The 19,814-nt window shown below is 44.6% G+C and overlaps 1 protein-coding gene across 1 annotated transcript in view; it reads right to left on the bottom strand.

Moving 5' to 3' along the window:
- Positions 1–4,272: 4,272 nt before the first annotated feature.
- The window catches only part of elapor1 (endosome-lysosome associated apoptosis and autophagy regulator 1), a 217,408-nt gene continuing 201,866 nt past the window's right edge, over positions 4,273–19,814 (bottom strand). The window contains exon 22 of the mRNA XM_072480299.1: positions 4,273–8,022. Within this exon, the coding sequence (XP_072336400.1) occupies positions 7,954–8,022 (69 nt within the window). The 3' untranslated portion in view covers positions 4,273–7,953. The remainder of the gene's footprint in view (positions 8,023–19,814) is intronic.

Here is a 19,814-nt window from a genome sequence, read left to right as displayed (position 1 = left end):
CAGAGGGAGAATTCAGAAAGTCCAAATTATGCCAACACATGCACACCTTCATGATGCCCACAGCCAATATTCACTCCAATGCCAGCCCAGGCATAACACTTGGAAGACCAGGAAACTGCTAAAGGAGAGCCACCTCAATACTTTTCAGTAAGAGATAGGAGGGATCAGCAATTCTTATTCCCCCCATCCTCAAAACATATAAGGCAGAATCCCTCTGCAGTAGCAGTTTGTGTTCTGTCCTTCACCTGCCCCCTTAAACTTTTCATGAATTTTTCACCCAAGTGATACATTTTTACAATGGCATTCCTTAAAAGAAATATTACCAACTCTGCTAACCCAGCATAGGCTCGGGTGTCCCAAAGTCACCAGTCACGAATATCTCAAGGATCATAAGATGAGAAACAGCAGCCGTTGACTACCTTTGTTAATATCACTAAGGCAGGACATTTTTTTATTCAAATACAGATGTGGGCATCACTGGCCAGGCCAGCATTTATTGACCACCTCTAATCGCCATTGAGAAGGTGGTGGTGAGCTGCCTTTGTGAACCGCTGCAGTACGTGGCTGACTGACAGAAAGCTGAGGGTCGGGATAAATGGGGTCTTCTCTGGCTGGCGAACTGTAACTAGCGGGGTGCCGCAGAGGTCAGTCCTCGGACCTCCACTGTTTACAATCTACATAAATGATCTGCAAGCAGGGACAGAGTGTAACATAGCAAAATTTGCAGATGACACTAAATAGGTGGGAAAGCAGGAAGTGAAGAGGAGATAAAGGGCAGGATACTCCGCCAGTGGGATTCTTCTTTGTGCCGGCAGCGCAGTGGCCACAATGGGAAATCCCATTGGCAGGTGGCGGGAATGGAGAATTCCACTGCCGGCAAGGGTTCGCTGCCCAGGAAAACACGGCTGGCAGACCAGAGAATCCTTCCCAAAGAGTTTACAGACAGATATAGGTAAGCTAGAATTAGCCAAAACTGGCAGATGGAGTTTAGTGTGGATAAGTGTGAGGTTATCCATTTTGGCTGAAAAAATAGTAAAGCAAATGTTTATCTAAATGGAAAGCAGATTCAAAATGCTTCTGGGCAGAGGGATCTGATTGTCTTTGTTCATGAATCGCAGAAAAACGGTATGCAGGTTACTGGGTGTAATAAAAAAGGCAAATGGAATGTTAGTGTTTATTGCAAAAGAGCTGGAGTATAAAAGTAGAGAAGCGTTGTTGCAATTGTATAAGGTGTTGGTGAGACCACATCTGGAGTATTGTATCCAGTTTGGTCTCCTTATTTGAGGAAGGATGTGGTGGCATTGGAGGCAGTTCAGAGGAGGTTCACCAGATTGATTCCAGGGATGAAAGGGTTGACGTCTGAGGTGCGATTGAGTTTCGGCTCATACTCGCTGGAGTTTAGAAGAATGAGAGGGGATCTGATCGAGGTATATAAAATACTAAGAGGGATTAATAAAGTAAACGTAGACCTAATGTTCCCCCTCCTGGGGCAATCTAGAATGAAAGGTCACAGGTATAAGTTGAGAAGCGGTAGATTTAAACTGAGATGAGGAGGAACTACTTCTCGCAGAGGGTGGTGAATTTGCGGAGAGTGGCTTGGAGGTGAACCTACAGGTTGTGGTGTTCCTAGATAGTATAAGTCTTGGGTCTCGAAGGTGCGGCCTGAGGAGTCTTAGTGAGTTCCTGCAGTGCATCTTGTAGATGGTACACATCTACAGGAGGGATTGAATGTTTGTGGAAGGGGTGCTAATAAAGTGGACTGCTTTGTTCTCCTCTTGAGTGTTGTTGGAGCTACACTCATCCAGGCAAGTGGAGGCAACTTGTAGATGGCAGAGAGGTTTCTGGAGTCAGGATGTGAATTATTCACCACAGATTTCCTACCCTCCGCTCTGCTCTTGTAGCCACAGCATTTATGTGGTTGGTCCAGTTCTGTTTCTGGACAATGTTAACCCCAGGATGTTGACAGTTGAGGATTCAGCGATGGTAATGCCAATGAATGTCAAGGGGCCATGGTTAGATTTTCTCTTGTTGGAGATGGTCATTGTCTGGCACTTGAGTGGCACAAATATTAGTTACCATTTGTCAGCCCAAGTCTGGATATTGTCCAAGTCATGGTATAGGGGCTGGTTTAGCACAGTGGGCTAAACAGCTGGCTTGTAATGCAGAACAAGGCAGCAGCGCGGGTTCAATTCCCGTACCGGCCTCCCCGAACAGGTGCCGGAATGTGGCGACTAGGGGCTTTTCACAGTAACTTCATTGAAGCCTACTTGTGACAATAAGCGCTTATTATTATTATTTTGACATGGACTGCTTGTTATTTCGGAGGGAAGTTAAGTGTCAAACACATTACTGTAGGTCTGGAGTCACACGTAGACCAGACTAGGTGAGGATGGCAAATTTCCTTCCATTAGACTTTTCATTCCAGATTTTTATTGAATTCAAATTCCATTACCATCTGCCATGATGGGATTTGACCTCAGGCCCCCAGAGCATTACTCTGGATGTCTGGAATATTGCTCCAGTGAAAATACCACTATGCCACTGCCTCTCCTCATAGAATCATCTGTTGATGAATGCTGTTATTCCGTCCTTCAACTGTAATTCCATCTAAATGAAATGTACAAGAATATTACTCAATGTGACCAGACAGAACTTACCGACATTGGTAAGGCGAAAAAAAATTAGAAAGTTGCAGGGCGCGATCTAACTAAAAGAAGTAGAATCCATCCTGGCGGGATCATTCCCAGTGCTTGTAACACCAGGAACGATCCTGCTATCCAACGGCACTTCGTTTTTTTAGTGCCCTGGCAGGGAATGCACCCCCAAGGACGCATTCTGCGTCATTTCCTACACCGAGGAGCTCCGGCAAGCAAAACTCCTCCGTGCAGGAAGAGATGGCGTCCCGATCTCCCCACGCAAACCCCAGACTCCTCCAACGCCCCAACTCATCTATACAAGGTCATTGGGCCCCCCCACCCCAACTCATCTATACAAGGTCATTTGGCCCCCCCACCCCCCTCATACGGCAGGCACCTGGCACTGCCAGCCTGGCAGTTCCACCTGGGCAGTCAAGTAGGCACCTGGGTGGTATTGCCATGATGGTACTGCCAGGGTGCGGGGCTGGCAGGGCCAAGGTGGCACCATGCCCAGTGGCCGACCACCTGGAGGCCTCCAATCGTCTTTGAGAGCCCCCGAAAGTACCGTTCCGGCTGGTTACCGCTTGTGTGGACCAGTACTGAATGATGCCTGGCTGGGATCTCCTCAGCGAGGCTGGTTGATGCCAACTGGATGTTAGATCCAGCGTGAGCACAGCTAAGTGGGTTCTTAAACTCACTTAGCAGTGTGAGACTGGGTCCCACCCATTGTGGGCGGGACCCAGATCATGGTGTTTCGCATGATCTGGTTAGATCTCGTGAGGAGTGTCGGCCATTCAGAATCCCGACGGAAGCCTCACCCAGGATCTACCGACTGCGTCACGCCTCAGTTCCGGAGGGATGTTGCCGGTAGATCGCGCCTCAATCTGAAAATAAGAAACCTACCTGGGAATCAAAAAGATTATGACACATTGCAAGAACATATGTACACAGCCCTGTTTATTTGTAGGAGTAAGATACATTTATAAAGCTAAATGAGTAAGATTTGACAAACCTGTTCATGTTTTAGGAAACAGTTATCAGTACACCGCAAACAAGATAGCAATGATGGACAACAGCTTGTACCACACTAGCTGATCTCAAGACAGGCAGATTCATTTGAAGGATGAAAACAGAGTCCATCAACAAATCCGACTCTAATTCCCGACTTTGGTCCAGGCAATATCTATTGTTCTAATTACACTGACGGATTTCTAAAGGTTTTCTTTAAACGTGCTTCTTAACTTCCACCTTACAATGTGCTAATTTACTCAGATTTACGGAGATGCATTTTGTGACTATATACAGAATTAGGGAGTAGTTAGCAGTTGACATCACATAAAATAATCGCTACGAAGGATAGTCGTGAATACATCCAAGTAATTATTTCCTTGCAAATCATTATTGTGGTAAGCCCACATCCTGAATCCTAAATGTCTCGGTTGGCTTTTAAAGTGCAGTATTGAGAATAACATGATTTAATATTTTAATGGAACTCTAAAGTCCCTGCTTATTCAAATTTGAATGAAAAAATTAAACTGAAAACGAATACCAAAGACACACATGAGCCCCTGACACTTGCAATATGTTCCTCAGTTTTTAAATTGGATTTACAATGATTATAGAACAGACCAATAAGTATAAAGCACGGAAATACCAAAGTTTAATATTTGCACAGGATTAAATAACAGAAAATACAACATGTATTCCACCAAATTAAGCAAACATGTACACATATATTAGTCCAAATTAATTTATTTTTAAAGAGAAGATATATTTCCACTTGATACAGTGCAGTTTCTTTTTAAACCTTGAATTGCTTCAAGTCAACAGTACTCAGGATGAAAATATCAGACGAACGTACTAATTCCAGTTCCTCCCTCCCACTCATACATCAAAAGAGATACTAAATCTCGGTGGATTTCCTTTCTTGAAACAAATGCATGTTTGGGGTCATGTTTTGCACCATACCCTGAATTGCCTGAAAAATACTCTTTCACATCAGTGAAGAAATACGCCACGGGCTGTTTTAATATAGAAGCTGACTGAGGGAAAAGCCATCACTTTCTGCTTTCGCGTGTCAATAATCAAATTATGAAACTATAAAGAGTTTTATTTTAAATGAAGCATGGTATGAAGTCCTTCAGAAATAGCTCAATCTGACATCATAAAGTGGGTTACAATGTAGACCACTTAAAACAATATGATGCTGGAAATTACTCTTTGCTGTACTAACAGATGAATGCTCAGGTGTTACATGGCATTCCCTCGTCTGCTATATTAATCGAGTCTTCAATACGTTTATGATAAGCAAATTCGCACCTCCATCAAAATAATGGAAAGAGAAATGTTCATATAAATTGAGTGTTCCTTTCCTTAGATTGCTAACAATCATTTCCAAGTTAATCTGTATTGCTAATTGGCAGTGGACCATGTAAGTTAACATTAAACAGATTGAAAATATGTTAAAAACCCGCCACATAAATCTACAAAACAAAATGGCAAACGTATGTAGGTGCCTTTGCATTTACTGATCCCACAATAGAGTTACATCATTAAAAATCCCTGAAAGGTTACATTAGTCTATGTAAATTTGAACTTTGATATTTTCACAGTACAACTTGAGATCCAGTCATAACAGTGTGCATTGGTGAAAACATTATTGTTGGCAAAGTTAAGTTCTAGACGCATGTTGGAGCTGTGCAGAAACTCCATTGTCTCTCTATTGAAATTCCCCTTCAGTAAGGGCCACCTCCAGTGTTCAGGTACTTAAAGGTAATTTCTCTGTCTGTCGAAAGGAGACCATAGTTAATACTGCCAAATGCAGTACCAAGTTACTGTAGCAATGCAGCTCCAGACTGATCTGATACAAATAATACAGTTTCAAAAGAAATACAACATTCAGATTTACTGAATTAATTAATTTTAATTTTTTTAATTAAATCAAAATGAGTGAAAAACACAGCATTTAAAATAAAATTGCACGGATTGCTGGGCCGTGGATTTGTTCCACAGCACGGAATGTAAATCTGGGGGCAAGTTAATCAAATCATCCAAATACTGGTAGGTGGAGTTCGCCATAGAAGTCATCTGCCTGTCCTCATAATAAGAGAAAGATGTAGGAGAACAATTGATTAAGGAGGGACACACTGTCCAAATTGGGGGCGGGGGGCGGGGGGGGGGGGGGGGGGGGGGGGGAGAAAATAAGGGTGTGTGAAACATACAACCTAAAAAATTAAACAATTGGAGTCTTGCACAACATAAATTATTTTGCTGTCACTGATTCTGTCCGGCGACCTCAAACTCTTTACTCCACAAAATTACTGGCATCCATAATAGTCTTGCACTATGGCCGTGTGATCTTTTGAACAGTTGCAGAGTTTAAATCAAGAGAAGCTATTTATGGATCACATTTTGTAAATGTGCTGTTTACAGAAAGATTCTGGAATCACGTCCTGGAGTCTGGATGCTTTCTTGATTTATATTTCAGTCAGTGGTTCTTTTCCCCTCCTATCGAAGTTGATGCACCTTCCAGTGGATGGCTGAAAGGTTGATTAAGCAGACCCATGAGCTGCTGCACCTTGCTAGGCTGCAGGTAGCTGATAATGTAAACCAAAGAAGCTTGATTCATTCACAAGTTTTGAACTGGTTGAAGATTAGGGAAGGTGAATAAGAGCAATGCAGCTCCAATATTCAGACAAGGCTGGATGTCCTCCATCAACCTCCCAAAATCAGATCTTATCCTTGATTACAAAAAGCCAACGTAGCTGAAATTCAGTCCCACGGGAATAAAGTTCCGAACTTTCAGGGGTGAAATATCTGAAAAACTATTCGGCTGTTCGAATAAAGCTAAGGGCAGCTTTGCATTGCGCTCAACACAACTCCAGTAATATTAGAAATTAATGTGCTGATCATAATCACCACTATCTCGCCCTGATTAAAATACAATTCCTTCAGGAATAGTACGCCATTGCTGATGCACTTTGCAGCTGCAAGTCTGAGACATTACATCAGATTAAAAGTAACCTACTAACTTAAAATTCCACTGTAGTAATTGCTGTATTCACTGGGCCATCTAGATATCACTTCAATAAAAAATAAATCTCACTTTAAAAATCAATTTAAGTGCAAAACATTTCTATACCATGAAATAGTAAATGCCACTTAGGATCAATGCGTCTTTAATCAAATCACCATCAGAATAGGATCTTAATGATGACAACTCAAGATTTATATAATACACTCTTTTCCCTTTATTGGGCCCAAAGACAATGTGAAATGCAAGTGCTGCTGCCTTCGGAATGTGAAAAGAAAATAAACAATAAAATCCAATATTATTGGCCTAAATGGGATAATTCATAAGGGATGGTACTGAGAAGAAACTTTTGAGGACTTTTGAGGGAGTCTTTTTAAATCATGATAAATAAAATAGTTATTCAGCACCAAAAAATAGCCCTCTGAAAATCTTCACGTCAGCAAGATAACTGACAGCTTCACTGATGCATGGTTATTGATATTCAAAATCATTTAACTCCAGACATGTCACATTATGAAGTAGCCAAACGTCTTGGGAAATGGAGTTGGTGGGGGGAGGATGGTGGTGGTGGGAGCGGGGGGGATTAAGGTCTACTACCACTGGATATTTTCGATCTTAATGCAGCTGCCGTGTTACTGCTGAGGAATTGGGTTTTGTTTCACTGGGAACATGTGCAGAGCTGTGCAATGATTGATGCAGAGCACATAAAATTTAGCAGGGGCACACCGGCCTGCTGAGCTCAGGTGGTTCGCATTAGAAGGCTTGCTAAAGGCTAAGGAAGAGAGTCAACAACACTTCTCATTGAACCCTATTCAGATTGTGATCAGTTTAAACCCCAAACAGTACTTGGCACATTGGTGGCTTTTGAATTTCTTTAACAAATTAAAAATATTCCACGGTGCAGCATTTTCAACATGTATCAGTGACGTCTTGGAGCTGACGAATTGTTACGATCTGTATTAAAATCAATTCTTCCCTAATTCCTGATGCTGGAACAAACAAGAATATATCATAAGTGGTCACAGAAGGTGTAACTTTGGTTGTCATCATCCCCAGTCCCTTTAATGATTTAAACATAAGTTATACTTTTGAAATCTTAGTACAGAAATTATACAGTAGGAAGGCCATCATGAGGCAATGTTTGTACCATTCACACAAGAGGACCCTCATTTATACTTTACATTCTAATGCTAACTTTTTAATAAACTGCCCTTGGTTCAAATATCTCTCAAAAAGGCCACTTCAGTGAGCTAGTTAACAAAGTAGTGCACGAAAAAGATCAAGTTACATATCCATGTCTGCTGATCCCGAGGAAGATTTCAGTGGGACGCAATCAAAACCATCTGCTGTTCTCTGAAATTAGAAAACAAAATTGCAAAATTTGACATTGAGACAAAGGCCCTGCAATTTAGAACATGACACAAAATTTGTAAAACTGATCACTTTGATCCAACTTTGACCCCTATTCACAAAGCACCAAATTCGTAAAGTGCAACTTTCTGCCATCATTCTGTAAATACTTATAGCATTATCGCAGATTAAAGCAAAACATCATGATCTGCAGCCCGAAAAGGTAGAAAATACACCCACACGTAAAACAAGTTCAGAATCCCAACCCATCATAATTAAACAGCTTTCGACCGATTCAGAATACATCACACGCTAGATTTTTTGAATCCTCGCCAACTCAGGAAATTCACTGGATGAAAAATCATGGTTATTTGGACCGTGTTTTCTTTCTCCATAGATGCTTCTGGTTGGCCAGGCACCTTGGTTCGGGTGAAAGCTTGAACAATATAAATCTTCTCTCACATCTTAATGATGGAGATGTATTTGTTTAGCAACTGTTCCAAAACTCTTACAGAATAACATCTGAAAACATTGCATACTCCATGGGGAAACAAAACCATGTCACTCACCTGAAAGTTATTTTAAGAACATAAGAACTAGGAGCAGGAGCAGGCCATCTGGCCCCTCAAGCCTGCTCCGCCATTCAATAAGATTATGGTTGATGTTTTTGTGGATTCCGCTCCATTTACCCATGCTCACCTTAACCTTTTATTTCTGTACTGTTCAAAAATCTATCTACCTTTGCCTTAAAAACATTTAAAAATAATCTTTTGGGAACATGCATTAGAATACTTCAAACCATATCATATATGTATGTGCTAACTGTCTTTACTGTAGATTATATTACGGGTTAAGAATGTAGAGTTCTGGTTTCAATTTAAGGTGAAATGGGGTTTGTTTACTTTTGGTTTGGTTTGGTATGACTGTATGTGGCCCATCTGAGAGACTTTTTGGAGCAAGAAAGTCCTGAGGTTGTTATGGACAAAATTGCTGAGGTTGGAGCTATACTCTTAAAAGGAAAACTGGTGGGTTTTGTTTTTGTTTTTATTGTGAGGAAAAAGCAAGTGTAAGCGAAGCTGACCTGGAGGCAGTGGCCATCCATAGCAGACAGCTCAGTTCTGTATGTTTAGAGAGGAAAAGAGGGAGTTCTGGTGAATCGGATAGGACCAAGTCGCTCTGTAAAGAGAGAAGTCCAGCAACCGAATGGAGGTCAAGGAGATGTCTACATGTGTCTGGTGGATCGTGGCATGTGACCATCAGCGATGCCTATACCATAGATCTGAGCTTAGACCTGTGCAGCCAGACCCAGCGAAAAAAAGAACAGCCTCCAAGAGTAGAAGTATGTTTAAAAGCCTATCAGTGTGAATGCATGCCAAAGTAATAAAAGGTTACGTTAGGCTAAGCCTTGCTGCATTGAGTTTAAGGTAGAATCTCATATTGTTTAGAATCATTGGCATATTTCCTCAGTGTGCCTATTTATAATTATTTCTTGAATTTGTTTTGTTCATGTTTGTATGGTGATGAATTTTTTGGTGTTTAAGTTTAATCTTGGAATCCTGTTGCTTATTTCCTTACCCTTGGTTCTTCCATATACCACATTCTTTAAATGATTTTGATCTATCAAGCCAGATTCCATTGAGTTTCAGGCTTGTCCTGTATTCTCATAGCTGGGATCATAATAAGTGATTCTGTATTCATTGGTGTTTTGCAAAAACAAGTCTGCTTTCATAATTGTACTGAAAGTGTTAGTGTGCATTGAACCATTATGCCTTTATTTAAATATTAATATTTATTATAATCTATCTATAACATTGATATATTAAAAAGTAAAATCATTCACTATTTTGACTTTCTTTTGCTCTCCTAATTTTAAACCTTTGTTGCCTAGATCTATGTTTCACTTTTACTGTCCACATTGGTGAGATTTTTCAGTTGTCACTCTGTATATTCTCTACTCCAACGCTGTGAGGGAGAGAAAAAAGAAATCCTAGAATTTACAGTGTAGAAGGAGGTCATTCGGCCCATCGAGTCTGCACCGACCCTTGGAAAGAGCACCCTACCTAAGCCCACACCTCCACCCTATCCCCACAACTCCACCCTATCCCCGTAACCCCACATAACCTTTTTTGGATACTACGGACAATTTAGCATAGCCAATCCACCTAACCTGCACATCTTTGGACTGTGGGAGGAAACCGGAGCACCCGGAGGAAACCCACGCAGACACGGGGAGAACGTGCAGACTCCACACAGACAGTGGCCCAAGCCGGGAATCGAACCTGGGACCCTGGAGCTGTGAAGCAACTGTGCTAACTACTGTGCTACCGTGCTGCCCTTAAAGGAAATTAAGCAGAGGGAAGAACCTTTAAAAAGGGGAATGCAAATAGCAAAATAAAATAAACCGAAAGTTTAATGAAAGAAAGTTAAGGGTTCCACAAACAGCAATGAGATGAAGATCAATTAATCTTGTGTTTTGTAATGTTGATAAATATTGGTCAGGACACTGGGGACAATTACTCCACTGCTCCTTGAATAGGGCAAGAGGATATTTTCAGTCTACCTGAGAGGGCAGATGGAGTCTCAGTTTAATGTCAGCTCCTTGGACCCTGTATCACTCCCTCAGTACCTCACCAAAGCATTAGCCTAGATTCTATAATCAAGTAAAAATCAAGGCAAAAAAGCAAAACACTGTGGGTTCTGGAAATCTGAAATAAAAATGGAAAATGCTGGAAGTACTCAGCTGGTCTAGCAGCATCTGTGGAGGGAGAAACAGAGTTAAAGCTGCGATTCTACACAGTGGTGATGGCCTCATCCACCAGTCAGAAAGTAGAGGGCAACACCTGCTCCGCCTGACTGGATTTTATGCTGATCAGATAGTTAACTGCCTACAATCTTCACTTCCTTCCCCTGAGCTGCCAGTAGAATTTGATAGCCAGCAGCCTTTTAATCCCTGTAACACCGCTTCAGGTGATGGCCACTGCTGGGGCTGCAGCCAGTCACGGACCAGCCAAGGTGGAGAAGGCCTGTGTGTGCACATAAGTCAGGCTGGGCTTGCCGGGGCCATCAAGCAGATGAAGGGCAGGCTGGGGTATCAGTTGTGAGAGCAGCCTAGGGTATTTCAGCTGGGTGCCTGGGTGCCTGCCCCCCCCCCCCCCACTCCAAGATGGGGAATTCCCTCTATGGCCACAGAGTGTCAAATCCCGGGGACCCCCACCCCACGCCTGCGCCCTCAACGGGACTGCCATGGTATATTTGACAGTCTCCCCAGGTGGTGGTGTGCCCACTCACCTCTGTTAAAATACCAGCAGCAGCAATGGGAAGTGGTCCTTAATTGGCCCCTTAAGGAACTTAATTGGCTTACGGGTGGATGGCTGTCTGCCACTTCACCCTTGCTGGTACAATATCAGCAGTGTTGGCAGGCCAATCCCTAAAATTCCACCTGATTTTACAACCTCCTCCCTCCACCTTCCTGCATCCTCCCTGAGGCCCTGTCGAAACCTGAGCAACATTTTAGCTCTGTGATCAAAAGTCAGCACTGAGTATAGCCAGTTCTGCTGAAAGGTCATAGGTTGATACATGTGCCTGAAATTTATTAACCCCTTGCAGTTGGGCTGGGAGGCGTGAGGTATCATTACATAGCAGTGGAAGGTGTAGGAAGGGAAGCCCAACATCTTCCCACCACCACGTGATATTTTCAATAGTGGGAACATCAACATTCTGGCTACCCACCGACGAGACGCGGGGAGCCAATTAAACCATATAATGCACTTCCTGACCCCACTGGCATAATACCAACAATGTGGCAGGCCCTCGTCAAGTAAACAGGCTGCCAGGAGACTACGTGGCACTCTCGCAGTGGGTCCTGTGGAGTAGAGGAGTGAGGAATTTTATTAATGGCACGGAACATGTCTCCCTGGTGGCAATGACCACCTCTTAGCTCTAACCCCACTGTTAGCGAGTTCACCGCTCAGGTCAGCAGGGTCTGCCTAGCTGTAGAACAATAAAAAAACTTATATGGCCTTCAAGTGGGTCTCAGCATGAAGGTTTCTTTTCCTTCTCCTTGCAGCCTCAACAGCAGCCACCTCTATTGGGGGCACTGTTGAGGTTGCTGAGCTGCCAGCCCCATGACTGGGCTGGCAGCTCTGAGAAGTGGGCTGTCCTCCCCAATTAGACAGAGGTCTCAGCGGCCACCTCTTAATTGGCCACTGCCAGTAACATTCCTCTGTGCACAGGCTCAGGACCCACTTTTGTTCCAGGCAGCAGGACTACTAATTTTTTTTTTTAAAGTTCCAGCTCGTTAACTCTTTCTCTCCACACAAGCTGCCAGACGTGCTGTGTATTTCCAGTAATTTCTGTTTGTACATTATATATTCAAGGCTCTGGAGTGGGACTTCAACCCACAAAACTTCCAAATCAGCGGTGAGAGTGCTAGTAATGATCCAAGGCTGATGTTAATCCTAAATTATAATTTTTGTAAATGTTTCCAATTAAGGGGCAATTTAGTGTGGCCCATCCACCTAACCTGGACATCTTTGGGTTGTGGGGGTGAAACCCACGCAGACACGGGGAGAATGTGCAAACTCCACACAGACAGTGACCGGGATCGAACCCGGGTCCTCGGCGCCGTGAGCCAGCAGTTCTAACCACTGCACCTAAGCGCCGCCCATTACTCCTAAATTTATCCTTTGCGAAACCTCTCTTGCTGCAGGCAAAGTTTAATCGGCCACACTCAACTTGAGTGAACAATGCACAAAATCTCTGTCTGTAGACATTACCTTCATAAATTGAGGTGATGAATGAAAAAATGAAAATCACTTATTGTCACAAGTAGGCTTCAAATTAAGTTACTGTGAAAAGCCCCTAGTTGCCACATTCCGGCGCCTGTTCGGGGAGGCTGGTACGGGAATTGAACCGCGCTGCTGGCCTGCCTTGGTCTGCTTTCAAAGCCAGCGATTTAGCCCTGTGCGAAACAGCCCTGATATTGTGATATATTTCTGCAATAGTGACGCATTTTGATTCCAAAATATTACAGCTTCCTTTGCAGAACCATACAAAAAAGAGAAACACCATCACAATAATTGGAAAAGAGAAACCAATATCTCCAAGGAGACTTGCAAAGGCAGATTGACGTAATTTACTGGTCTAAGCAAGCAGAAAGGATTATAATTTTGAATACTATTCACGCTGCTTTGTCAAATATTGTCGGATACAAAAATGCTTACAAGGGTTTATTTGGGAGAAGATGGTGTTGTAGTAATGTCACTCGCCTAGTAATCCAAGCTTATGTCCCAGGGGACATGATGTTCAGATCCCACTATGGCAGCTGGTGGAATTTAAATTCAATTATTAAAATCTTGAATTGAAAGCTGGTCTCGGTAATGGTGACTTTGAAACCACCATCGATTGTGGCTACAAATCAATCCGCTTCATTGGTGAAAGAAATCTGCAACTCTTACTGGTCTCACCTACACGTGACTCCAGACCCACAGAAATGTGGTTGACTCATGTCATCAAAGATCAATTAGAGATGGGCAAAAATTTTTTGCCAGCAATGCCCACATCCCATGAAAGAATAAAAAGGATTGTATTAAGGTACACACTGATTCAAAAAAGCCTCAGATTAATTAGGAACTATTCAACTCTAATAGTTGTTTTAAAACTACCCGATTCCTCTTAGCTCTGCCAACATCTTCAGTAATGCATCAAAATGATGCCCTCATCCTCCTCTATATAGGCAGAAAGGTTTTATTTCAGTTTCTTTTTATTGCTGCTGCAGCTAAAAATGTAATTACATTGACTAACTTTTTGATCATCAAGAAATGAAATCCAAACATTGAAATGCTGTGTTAGCAATACACGTTTACATTACTTTGTCTTGAATGGAAGATAAGAAGTGTAATTTCCCTCAGTGGGTGGGTATAACAAAATGAATTGAGCTTTGGCAGAGAGAAGCAGATGTTGACGGATAAAGGAAGAACACAAGAGGAAGAGAGGAGCCCGAAATAAGCAAGAAACTCAGAAAGTGAAAGCTGTTCCGTTTAGCAGAATCTATGGAAAGGTTTGGGCCTGAATGACAGAGACTGAACCTACCTGCACAAGAGCCAAGAAATGGTTTATGCTAGGTTAGGTTGGAGAAGCTGGGGTTGATCTCCTTGGAGCTAAAGGAGATTGAGGGGAGATTTGATAAAGGTGCACAAGGTTATAACAGGTTTAGACAAGGATAAACTGTTCCCAATAGCTGATGGTACAAGGACCAATGGACACAATGTAAGGTTTTGGGCATGGGATGCAGGGGGATGTGAGGTGGTAATACCTGGAGCTGATTACCCATGAGGGTGGTGGAAACAGAGGCCATCAAAAAGAAAATGGGGGCGGGGGGTTTGAGGGACATGTAGCTAGAGCGGGGGAATTTAACTGATAGCTTTGTTCTACAGAGAACCAGCATTGATTCGATGGGCTAAATGACCTCCTTCTGTGCCCGAATGACTCTATTGGCTGGATTAAATGTTGAGGGCATGCTCCCCGCACTGCAGTATACATTTGGGGTGCAAACCCACATCACCCCAGCCAGCTCCCCCCATTTCAATTTTCGGATGAAGTTCTTGAATTAGTATGAGGCAGGACTTCCGTCTGCTTCCAAGGGAAATTTTCACTTCATAGAGCTGCTGGTCAATTGGAGGCCGGCAGCTCTGCACACTGGCATTGCAGCAGGAGCAATGGGCACTGTTGATGTTGCAAGGAGGCCAGGGAGGTGGCATTCAGCAATGGATCCAGGTAATTAGGTACGTCTGGGTTCCTGCTGGAACCCGATAACAGGGCCTGGGGGGGTTAGGGGTGGCGAAGGGACATGTTAGACATGGCAGGGAGGGAAGTGGATGTGGTGAGGCAAAACCAATTGGTGCAATGCCCAGCAAGTGGCACTGCATTTCCCCTTTGACTGACCAGCAGCCCACACGTTAAACCTGCCAGGTGCACGTTAAGCGCCAGTCTGTCCCGCCACCCATTAAATAAGAGCGGCAACAGTTCGAGGCCCTTAATTGGGTATTATTTGTCCACTCAAGGGCCTCAATTGGGCCAATGACTGGTGATCAGCAGGGCAGCACGGTAGCACAAGTGATTAGCACTGTGGCTTCACAGCGCCAGGGTCCCAGGTTTGATTCCCCGCTGGGTCACTGTCTGTGCGGAGTTTGCACGTTCTCCCCGTGTCCGCGTGGGTTTCCTCCGGGTGCTCCGGTTTCCTCCCACAGTCCAAAGACGTGCAGGTTAGGTGGATTGGCCATGCTAAAATTACCCGTAGTGTCCATAAGGGTTGGGAGGGGTTATTGGGTGGAAGTGAGGGATTAATGTGGGTCGGTGCAGACTCGATGGGCCGAATGGCCTCCTTCTGCACTGTATGTTCTATGTAATCTATGTAATCCACCTGAAACCTCCCCTGACTTCGTAAAATTGTGGCCGGACAGGAGCGGGGGGAGGCTGATGGCACACCATCCCAACTTACAGGTCCAACCGCTTGTTATCCCATCTGGATGTGAATGGTAAAATTAATCTCTATCACTCTATGATAAGGGAAAGAGGGGATTAGAACCAGGAGTGGGCAGGATGGTGGCGCAGTGGTTAGCCTCACAGCGCCAAGGATAAGGGTTCGATCCCGGCCCCTGGTCACTGTCTGGGTGGTTTGCACATTCTCCCCGTGTCTGCGTGGGTCTCACCCCCACAACCCAAAGATGGTAGCCGTGATGTGGAGATGCCGGCGTTGGACTGGGGTGAGCACAGTAAGAAGTCTTACAACACCAGGTTAAAGTCCAACAGGTTTGTTTCGATTTCACTAGCTGTCGGAGCGCTGCTCCTTCCTCAGGTGAATGAAGAGGTATGTTCCAGAAACATATATATAGACAGATTCAAAGATGCCAGACAATGCTTGGAATGCAAGCATTAGCAGGTGATTAAATCTTTACAGATCCAGAGATAGGGTAACCTTAGGGTAAAGAGGTGTGAATTGTGTCAAGCCAGGACAGTTGGTAGGATTTCGCAGGCCAGATGGTGGGGGATGAATGTAGTGCGACATGAATCCCAGGTCCCGGTTGAGGCCGCACTCATGTGTGCGGAACTTGGCTATAAGCTTCTGCTCGGCGATTCTGCGTTGTCGCGCGTCCTGAAGGCCACCTTGGAGAACGCTTACCCGGAGATCAGAGGCTGAATGCCCTTGACTGCTGAAGTGTTCCCTGACTGGAAGGGAACATTCCTGCCTGGTGATTGTCGCGCGATGTCCGTTCATTTGTTGTCGCAGCGTCTGCATGGTCTCGCCAATGTACCACGCTTCGGGACATCCTTTCCTGCAGCGTATGAGGTAGACAACGTTGGCCGAGTCGCACGAGTATGTACCGCGTACCTGGTGGGTGGTGTTCTCACGTGTAATGGTGATATCCATGTCGATGATCTGGCAAGTCTTGCAGAGATAGCCATGGCAGGGCTGTGTGGTGTCGTGGTCACTAATCTGAAGGCTGGGTAGTTTGCACACATGTAACCCTCTTCATTCACCTGAGGAAGGAGCAGCGCTCCGAAAGCTAGTGACATCGAAACAAACCTGTTGGACTTTAACCTGGTGTTGTAAGACTTCGTACTGAACCCAAAGATGTGCAGGGTAGGTGGACCGGCCTCGCTGAATTGGAAACATTTTAAAAAATGATTAGAACCAGGAGGCGGGTGTCAAAAAAATCATAACAAGAATGTAATTGATGATACAGAAGTCCGGCCGTAAAAAATAAAGTTTGGTGTTGTAATATTAAATTCAGGATTTGTATTGCCCGAATTCACTGCGTAAATTTGAAGTTTGCTCATAGCAAGGACAAATCTCTTTGTGATGAAATTACCAGCTCAAGATCACAACCTCACTTGGCTGAATGTTGAAGTTTCACCTACATTAATTGCAGTGGGAAGATACAACATGAGGAAAGATAACTTTGGAAAAGGCTGTTCCAGCCTTTCTGATTTCAAAACAGCACTGACATTAGTGGGGGGATTCTCCGGAGACCCAGCCTCATGTTTACAGGCAGTACGCCATTCGATGGTGGCGGGATTCTCTCTTCCTGCCACTTGTCAATGGGATTTCCCACTGAAGGCACCCCACGCCACTGGGAAACCCAGGAAAAGAGAATCCCAATGGCCAGAGAATTCCAGCCTAGATTTGGTAGTAGGTTGACTTGTTTGCCCCAATCACAGGAGAATGTAGGCCCAAAATCCCTGAGGACTGACAAGAACTATATCAATTTCATACTGTCAATAAACAATATATTTTACTGTCACAGAGAACATGCTTTCAAGTTTTCATTTATGAAGGAATTAAATTGTAACTTTTAACTGCAAGCAAAGGTTATAAGTAAAAAACTCTTCATTTGAAAAAACTGTGAAAGTTAATGTTAGAACTAAGGAAGATATATGATGAAGAGTTTACAATGAATGTTCACTGCACTGCTGAGTAAGGTGTCCATATATTATTTACATAATTGTATTCTGTTGTGACCCCAGTTGGTGTTATGACTGGACAGGAAGATTTCAGAATGGAACTGTTTAAAATAAAATGTGGAGGAAGAGTCACAGGGCCGCTAATAGGCTTTAATAACAAGAAAACAAATTATTAAACATGCAAAAATTGGATTATGATACCATACTCCTTTACTCCCCCTTTAGTTTAACAATTACATACAGATTTTGAGATTAACACAGATTACAAAGTACATCTCTTTAACACACAAAGTCCCTTTTAAACACACAAGATGACTGTGGTAAGATACACTCCTGTCTGAACCCAAGTGAATGTTTGTGGATTGCACATCAGGTGGAGGCAGCAACATCCAAGGGAGATAGCAGTTCGCGTACTGCTGGATCCAGGACACAGCTGGGCCCCAGCAAGATGCCAAGCCTCTGAGCAAGATTCGCCCTGAGCTGATGCAGATGATAGGCCACAGTCCTGAAATTCAGGAGGGGGTGTCAACGACATTCCAGCAACTGCAAGGCCAATTGGAGGAGCCCAAAGGCTGTAGGCACAGGAGATGGTGGCCGACAATGCGTAGCATCTAGACCAACACTGCTAGGGTGATGACCGCAGTGGAAAACCTGAAGCATGAATTCCTCACCTTGAGTGGTGTTGTCCAAGGCATGGCTCAGTCTCTGATGACCATGGCTGAGTGCCTTGATGTCATGTCCCAGTTGCTGAGGGACATGTCCCAGACACGGGTGGACATTGCCGAGGCACTCCAGAGCATGGCCCAGTCTCAGAGGACCATCGCTGAGGCTTCGACACCATCATCCAGACAATGACAGCCCCAAATGACTCAGGCTTCTGGAGCTCACTCCAGCTGCCACACCATCCCATGGAGTCACCCAGGGGCCTACGGGCACTGTCAGGGAGGAGGAAGCGCTGGAGCCCAACCCAAGGCCCTCCACCAAGGAGACTCAGGCTGTTTCCAGTCCTTCTGAATCCCCCCTCATGACACAGGTTTTAACAGGGTGACACGGCGACAACCATGACACAGATAAGTCGACCGAGGCTCCAGGCCCTCCAGAGGATGACCACCAAGGGCATCAAAGAACCCAGGGCATGGAAATTAGCAAGAAACCTCTGATGTCCATCCTGGGATACACGTCGACCTAGCACTAGACCGCAGACGATTAACAAGTGTGAAGAGCATTGAGTGGGCACTGGTAAGATCATTATCCGTAGCTAGGGGAAGTAGAAAATTATTCTGTAAAATGTTCACCAGTAAATCATTTCACACCTGAAATATGTGAAGCCTCTGTCATTTTAATCTTCACAACAGGTCTGTCACCCCCTGTTCTCTCTGCTACCCCACCCAACACCCCACACTGGTCCAAGGTCAATAGCCCCAATGCAGACTCCATCATGAGGATAGGTGTGAGCAGGCCGTCAGCAGAAAGACATGAGTCAGACTTAATCACAACCTGAGGAGCTCCACAGCTTTCCTCACATTGAGTGGTCATCACCCTCATAACATGAACAGTGACCCACTGACATGCCAACACAGACCCATCACCCTGGAATAATGTTACATAGACCATTGGAGGGGGAGGGGAAATGGTGATCAGCGAAGGGGTGGTATGGTGGGGAAGGCCGGGAGGGGGATACAGCTGACAGACATACAACCTCATCTTTTGTGAATTTGGAGGCGATGAGGGCCTCCCTGGTTCTCCTGGCATGTCGGACCCTTGCTGCTGTCTGTCCTCCATCCTTTGGGTCCTCCTCAGGCACGTTCTCCAGCCTCTCATAATCCTCCTCCTCTACATCCAGCATGTCGCTCCGCTGCTGTGCCAGGTTGGGGAAGATACGGCAGTACACCACAAAGTGGGAGACCCTCTGCGGCCTGTGATGCCAGAGTGGTCCAGGCAGCTGAACTTAATTTTTAGCAGCCAAACGCACCGCTCAATGACAATACGGGTGGCAGCGTGGGACTCATTGTATCGGGCCTCGGTCTCCGCACTGGCATCTTCAGCCATGGCCTCAGCAGGTGTCCCTTGTCCCTCTCAAGCTAACTCATCATTCTGGCGTGGTCCTCGAAGACACCAGGGTTTTTCCAAGTGCCCCAGGATGTGGCTGTCATGCACTTTCCCAGGATAGCGTGCATACACGTGCATGATTCTAAGGTGGCTGTCACTCAGGATCTGGACATTTAGGGAGTGGAAGCCCTTCCTGTTAATATAGGGAACAACCTGATGCCCTGGTGCTCACAGGGCAACAAGCTTGACATTGATGGCCCCCTGGACCTGGGGCAACCCGGCAA

Source organism: Scyliorhinus torazame, chromosome 17 (assembly GCF_047496885.1).
Source record: "Scyliorhinus torazame isolate Kashiwa2021f chromosome 17, sScyTor2.1, whole genome shotgun sequence".
NCBI lineage: Eukaryota > Metazoa > Chordata > Chondrichthyes > Carcharhiniformes > Scyliorhinidae > Scyliorhinus > Scyliorhinus torazame.
This window is presented reverse-complemented; position numbering and strand designations above follow the sequence as displayed.